This window comes from Mizuhopecten yessoensis, unplaced genomic scaffold (genome assembly GCF_002113885.1).
Source record: "Mizuhopecten yessoensis strain PY_sf001 unplaced genomic scaffold, ASM211388v2 scaffold1539, whole genome shotgun sequence".
NCBI classification, from domain to species: domain Eukaryota; kingdom Metazoa; phylum Mollusca; class Bivalvia; order Pectinida; family Pectinidae; genus Mizuhopecten; species Mizuhopecten yessoensis.
Genome location: NW_018404097.1, coordinates 266,663 through 273,566, shown reverse-complemented (window position 1 = coordinate 273,566; position 6,904 = coordinate 266,663). Strand labels below are relative to the sequence as shown.

General features: G+C 36.1%; 1 protein-coding gene across 11 annotated transcripts in view; it reads left to right on the top strand.

Annotated features, from left to right (window-relative positions):
- The window catches only part of LOC110464388 (dedicator of cytokinesis protein 1-like), a 98,832-nt gene that overhangs the window by 73,408 nt on the left and 18,520 nt on the right, over positions 1 to 6,904 (top strand). For 10 of the 11 annotated variants that reach the window (XM_021519664.1, XM_021519601.1, XM_021519633.1 and 7 more), the window contains 4 exons: positions 411 to 542; positions 1,459 to 1,559; positions 2,440 to 2,463; positions 5,785 to 6,025. In XM_021519664.1, the coding sequence (XP_021375339.1) occupies positions 411 to 542; positions 1,459 to 1,559; positions 2,440 to 2,463; positions 5,785 to 6,025 (498 nt within the window). The remainder of the gene's footprint in view (positions 1 to 410; positions 543 to 1,458; positions 1,560 to 2,439; positions 2,464 to 5,784; positions 6,026 to 6,904) is intronic. The other variant, XM_021519609.1, reaches the window with a different exon arrangement.

Below are 6,904 nucleotides of genomic sequence, written 5' to 3'. Positions count from 1 at the left end.
TAAGGACCATGTTCCTGTGTGTCACGGTTACCTTGATACTACCAGGTATGTCATTACTTAAGGACCATGTTCCTGTGTGTCACGGTTACCTTGATACTACCAGGTATGTCGTTACTTAAGGACCATGTTCCTGTGTGTCACGATTACCTTGATACTATATAGCTACCAGCTTATTAACTGTTATGCTTTCTGTATGGTATCATCATTCCACTTTTTAGGATAATTGAAATATAACAACCTAAGTCTCAATATCTGTAAAACTGTATGAAAATATGATAATGTATTTTTACCATAGTAATTTACAACTTTAATAAATTGGAAAATTTTTGCTTCCCAAATCGATTAGAAAGCAAATAGTTACATTCTGTTCAGCAATAGTTGCTATAGCTTGTGCTGTTTCCTTTTTTCAGATGATCCTTCTCAGAGAGGCCTTGAACATCCACAAAAAGAAAGTAACTGATGATCTAAAGCCTTTCCATCTTCACATGGAGCAGAGGTTCGAGGAGATGTGTAATCTCATCAAACAGGAGTACAGTCTCAAGGTAGGTGTGTCCGAGTCTCCAAGTAGGTGTGTCTGAGTCTCCAGATAGGTGTGTCAGAGGTAGGTATGTCCGAGTCTCAAGGTAGGTGTGTCAGTCTCCAGGTAGGTGTGTCAGAGTCTCCAGGTAGGTGTGTCAGAGTGTCAAGGTAGGTATGTCTGAGTCTCCAGGTAGGTGTGTCAGAGTGTCAAGGTAGGTGTGTCAGTGTCTCCAGGTAGGTGTGTAAGTGTCTCCAGGTAGGTGTGTCAGAGTGTCAAGGTAGGTGTGTCAGTGTCTCCAGGTAGGTGTGTCAGTGTCTCCAGGTAGGTGTGTCAAGAGTCTCCAGGTAGGTGTGTCAAGAGTCTCCAGGTAGGTGTGTCAGTGTCTCCAGGTAGGTGTGTCGGAGCACTACTGATCAAAGAGTTTGGAGGAATCAACCTTGAAATCCAAGAGTCTTGCTCTCAAGCACATCTTTTTTGCACCCCTAAAATATGTCATGGCAAAATCAAAGGCTCACGATAAGGTATTTTATTGGTTTCAGGTATAGAACACTTACCAATTGGTAGGCTAGTAAACATCCTTTGAAGATAACATAGGGGCAACACCCAACTTCCAACCTGCTGATTTTACTGTTATGCTTTATCCTTATTCCTTTGATCTTCATCAAAGACACCAAACTAACCTACTTATATCATCTACAAGGTGTCTTGTAAAGAGCCTTCAAGTTTGTCATGACATATTTTAGGGGTGCAGAAAGATGTGCATTGAGATTGTAATCCTTAGATTTTGAGGATGGAAAGGAGGCTTGGAGGCATACAAAATAAATAACAGGGGGTATGAAGGTGGAGTCAAAGTTGGGAAAGGATTTAAAAAGAAAGGAACAGAAACATGAATGGCATATTATGGAAAAATGGTATATGTTATGACTTGTCTGTTACAGCCCCCAGAAAGTGCCTACATGAGCACACTGAAGAGATACAAGTCTATGTCTGCCGTCAGCCTTAGTCGTGTCAGCGAGGCCTTCCTCACGATGCCCTCAGAGTAAGTAAACCTGCCAGTGAACAAGGTCCTGTAAACTTCCGGTACACATAGTTGTGTTCATTATTTAACTGTAGCCAAGCATCCTGCCATTAATCTTAGTGTACATTTAGTCAGTGGTGTCATAGTAACCCCGTACATCTTGTGTGACCTTAGTGTAGGTTATAATGACCCAGTAAACCAGCAAACTAGACACACATTGTAGCCATCAACACCTTATACAACTTATACAGATACATGCAAGATAAGTTTAAACCACAGTGAAGACACAATACTGTAGGTCTCTTATAAAGAATTTATCCTTAAACTGAAGTACTAATAGGAGTAGTCTCTATCAACACATCTGGTAGGGAAATGAAAAGTAGGTATTACAATGTGGAAATTGTTAACACCTGTATATCTAGTAATAGTTACTTAAAAATCTGCTTTTATTTGACATACTGTAGCAAGTTATATAATAGTAACTAACAAGTCTGCTGAGGGTGATAATGTTGACAAAATCTATTCCTGTAGGTTTACTGTATAGCACCCACTATAATCAATATCCCTAGTTATATTTACTAAAATGAAGGTCAAGATTAACCTAGGATTACACTTAACATAATTGTTCTAATTAATATATAGTACATGTAGTGGTCAATTTGGAATTTTGAATTATTATAAAAAATTACTTTGTGTATCAACTTATTGACAGCTTTTTAGATTTTTTTTATTAAATGCATTATGATCGTGACTGTTACCTACATCATATAGATGGGACTCTTTGTTGTAACTTTCTGTTTCCATATATAATACATAATGAATGCTACTTACATTAAACAATCGGTAAGTTTGTCTGTCTTTCTGTTTCCATATATAATGTATGTGTGACTGTAAATTACAGCAAACAAAGGGTGTACTACAGAAGGTAACCAGACATTAGTACTGTAACAGCTTTATCTATGTACCCAGAGCATTATGTAGACTACAATGCTTTTAATGTCTGTATATGTGATTATTGTGCCGTCATGTGATTTTTCTGCTCTCTACCAACAATTACATATTCTGTACCTCCAGACCTGGCCAATGAAATCTCTTGTAGATTTTCAAAACATTTTCATTGGCTTGGGTTAACTTCTGTACCCGTGGCTCAGGACCTGGCCAATGACATCTCTGATAGATTTGTGAGAAACATTTCATTGGCTGGGTTTAGATTTTGAACAGGAGGCTCCTAATCTAGCCAATGAAATCTCCGATAGCTTTGTGAGAAACTTTTCATTGGCTGGGTTTAGATTTTGAACAGGAGGCTCCTGACCTAGCCAATGAAATCTCCGGTAGCTTTGTGAGAAACTTTTCATTGGCTGGGTTTAGATTTTGAACAGGAGGCTCCTGACCTAGCCAATGAAATCTCCGGTAGCTTTGTGAGAAACTTTTCATTGGCTGGGTTTAGATTTTGAACAGGAGGCTCCTGACCTAGCCAATGAAATCTCCGGTAGCTTTGTGAGAAACTTTTCATTGGCTGGGTTTAGATTTTGAACAGGAGGCTCCTGACCTAGCCAATGAAATCTCCGGTAGCTTTGTGAGAAACTTTTCATTGGCTGGGTTTAGATTTTGAACAGGAGGCTCCTGACCTAGCCAATGAAATCTCCGGTAGCTTTGTGAGAAACTTTTCATTGGCTGGGTTTAGATTTTGAACAGGAGGCTCCTGACCTAGCCAATGAAATCTCCGGTAGCTTTGTGAGAAACTTTTCATTGGCTGGGTTTAGATTTTGAACAGGAGGCTCCTGACCTAGCCAATGAAATCTCCGGTAGCTTTGTGAGAAACTTTTCATTGGCTGGGTTTAGATTTTGAACAGGAGGCTCCTGACCTAGCCAATGAAATCTCCGGTAGCTTTGTGAGAAACTTTTCATTGGCTGGATTGTGTACAGAACACCCCATTGGTTGTTGGTTGAACAGGATTTCCGTGTAATGTTATATATAATCACAGTACGATATACTGGTCTATGTTTTGTCCCTATATCCTCGTGTTCACGTTGTGTGTAATGTGTGTTCTGTATCTTTTGTTGTACCTTAACTTGCGTGTTTTCTTAGGGGTGGGTATTGGAAGCATATTTCATATTGCCATATATTTTAGCAAATATTGCAATGTATCACAATATATTGTTCTCCTACAAATTTAGTATATCTATAATGGTTTTATACAATTGTAGAAAAATAGGAAAAGTGAGCTTCAGGTCAGAAATGAAAATTGGAAAACAATTAATTGAAAACATATTGCAATATATTTCAAAATCATATTGCAATACACATATTGCTAGACAAATATTGCAATATATTGGTAGTGCAATATTATTACCCACCCCTTGTTTTCTATCTAGATGTATCACATTGTGTGTATTAAGGGAAGGTTCTGAGTGTGCTAGGATCTATTTTGTTTAGTAGGTAGCTGGTTTACAAACTGTCTCTCTTGTTCTGTTTGTTCTATAAGAGTGTGACCACTACAGGTGTGTTCTTCCCCCTTATCTAATTCCATTACTATCTACCTGTTGTTAATGTCTGTGTGGTACCAGGGTTCTGTCTCGTACTTCACTCCTTGCTGTCTGTGTGCCGTATTCTGATTTCTAGGTTGCTCTAGGCAGTAAGGATGCAGTCAGATAATTGTTCCATTATCTACTGTAAGAACTGTAACTGGAGCCTTGGGTCATGCTGATGCTTCAATAAACTTTTTAACTTTTTGTACATGTTTTACAAAGGTAATAGTAGGTGACATGTTGTTTTTGTTGTAATTAATTTTAAACAGAATGATAAAATTTAAACATAAATAGCTTCAGTATTTAGAAGCATGTTCTGTTTTGGAAAGAAGATTCAAAGTGAAAATTTGGAGGTCATAACATACAAGCCTGTGTTAAGGGGTTGAATTACAATTTTTGTTAATTTGTGGAAGTGAGACGTAGTATTCTATTAATCTGATAAAAGGGATATAAAGGGATGTGGTTTACTCAATGAAAGAATACATTTTGTATTGACCAATCAGAATGGTATTTTTCATTCACTGCAAAGCCACTGGTTTATCATTCCAATGATGCTGATGTGATGGAGGAATCTTGAGTGGTTATTTTTGCTTATGTTTGGTACATACAGTAAGGTATTTACATAACTATATAAATTGCTAACATATTTGTTATCAAACTTACAACATAATAGCTGAAAACAACAGAATAACATAAATATCCAATTCTAAATGGTGAAAAGTCTTTTTGTCAAGTATGACATTATTACAATAAGACACCAACTACAGTGCCACTAATTCCTGGGCGTCCTTCATGTAATAACATTTTCATCTTAATGCTTTAATACATACATGTAATAAATAAATTAATAGAAATCCTTTTCCTGCTGAATACCACATATTTTACTCTTACAGCAGAAAATATCCATGATTTACCCATGTTATATTCCTGATAGATAAGAGTATAATTATCCTACCGTACTTATGAAATAGATTTGGGGTTAAACGGGAAGGTATTTAATATCCCCTATGAACTGTACTTTTAATGAAGATGAAATAAGCATCTTAACAAAACAGAAATAGGTGAGTGATACAGACCCTTTGGACCTCTTGTTATGTCAGTCTTTGAAGTACTCGCTTTCTATTAGAGTAGTAAGTGTGTGTGTTTTACAAGAGATTTTACTTTTCAGGCACATTGAAATGCTTTTAACTCCTGTTTGAAAACATTGGTCACCATACGGAGACAGATAACAATTGTTGTGTGTTGGAATTACATGTATTGTTATGTTTGTTATTTACACATGTCTAACTTTACAGTTACCTTAAACAGACTGTTTAATGATGTAAAATCACTGATGTTGGACGCCTTTCTGATCCTGATGATTATTGGTGGCAGTCACATTTGTGTTTTGTTGTTCTAAATAATTCCTGATCTTTTATAACGAAAATGTTCAGGCTTATCAAATGTATCAAATATTGATGTTTACAAGCTCAGATTGGGTTCATTTTAACTGACATTCACACAAAAAATGAGATTATACCATGTCCACATTTACAAGCTAAATTGGATCATATTTTTCCCACATCGATGAGCTGATTGAGATCATACTTTGTCCACATTTACAATTTATATAACATTATAACTAGATTATCACTTATAAGCCTTAAACATCTAATAAACCTAAAACATTTATTAATTTTAATTTTAATTTTGAATATTTTTTATGCTATAATTACAGAAGTAACTACCCTGCTTCGGCCAGCAAGACGATCCAGCCAGCCTCGCGATCTCCATCTGTGTGGGTGAAGGGTGACAAATCCACCGGCTCTCCCTCGCCAAGCAAAGGCCTACAAAAAGTCAGCAACTTGGGTATATTTAAGCGAACGTCTGTAGCAGCCTCCTCTGACCACAGTAGTGAAGGCAGTAACAGCAATAGGAACTCGCTTGAAGTTGCCTCCATCATTGAGTTGAATGAGCAGGCATGTACCCTCGTCACATTTTATTTAGTTTTGCTGATTTATTTCATTGGCCTGCACAAGTCATGTGACCTGTGTTAGCCTCTTTCATTGGCTACCACAGATCATAGGAAATGAAGTCGTTACCATGACTCACGTTCATGGGGATGGTTGGTGTATTTTGTGATAAGCAAGAAGAATTGATATTTGAAGTTTAGCAGAACAGTCTATATAATGCAAATTGTGTTTTATAGATATTTGAAAGTTGATGAAGTCTATATAATGTATACAGTGTTTTGGAGTTGTTTTCAGCGGTTTATAGTCAAGACACTGGCCATTTGCACTCTTTGCTTTACAAATGAAACGGGTATTTTCGAAAGCTTTCAAATCTGTTTTCAATTATTGTTTGTGTTCAAAACAAACTTAGCATTTCTGCTGTGTTTTATAGATATTTGAAGGTTGTTGATGTCTATATAATGTATACTGTGTTTTATAGATATTTGAAGGTTGTTGATGTCTATATAATGTATACTGTGTTTTATAGATATTTGAAGGTTGTTGATGTCTATATAATGTATACTGTGTTTTATAGATATTTGAAGGTTGTTGATGTCTATATAATGTATACTGTGTTTTATAGATATTTGAAGGTTGTTGATGTCTATATAATGTATACTGTGTTTTATAGATATTTGAAGGTTGTTGATGTCTATATAATGTATACTGTGTTTTATAGATATTTGAAGGTTGTTGATGTCTATATAATGTATACTGTGTTTTATAGATATTTGAAGGTTGTTGATGTCTATATAATGTATACTGTGTTTTATAGATATTTGAAGGTTGTTGATGTCTATATAATGTATACTGTGTTTTATAGATATTTGAAGGTTGTTGATGTCT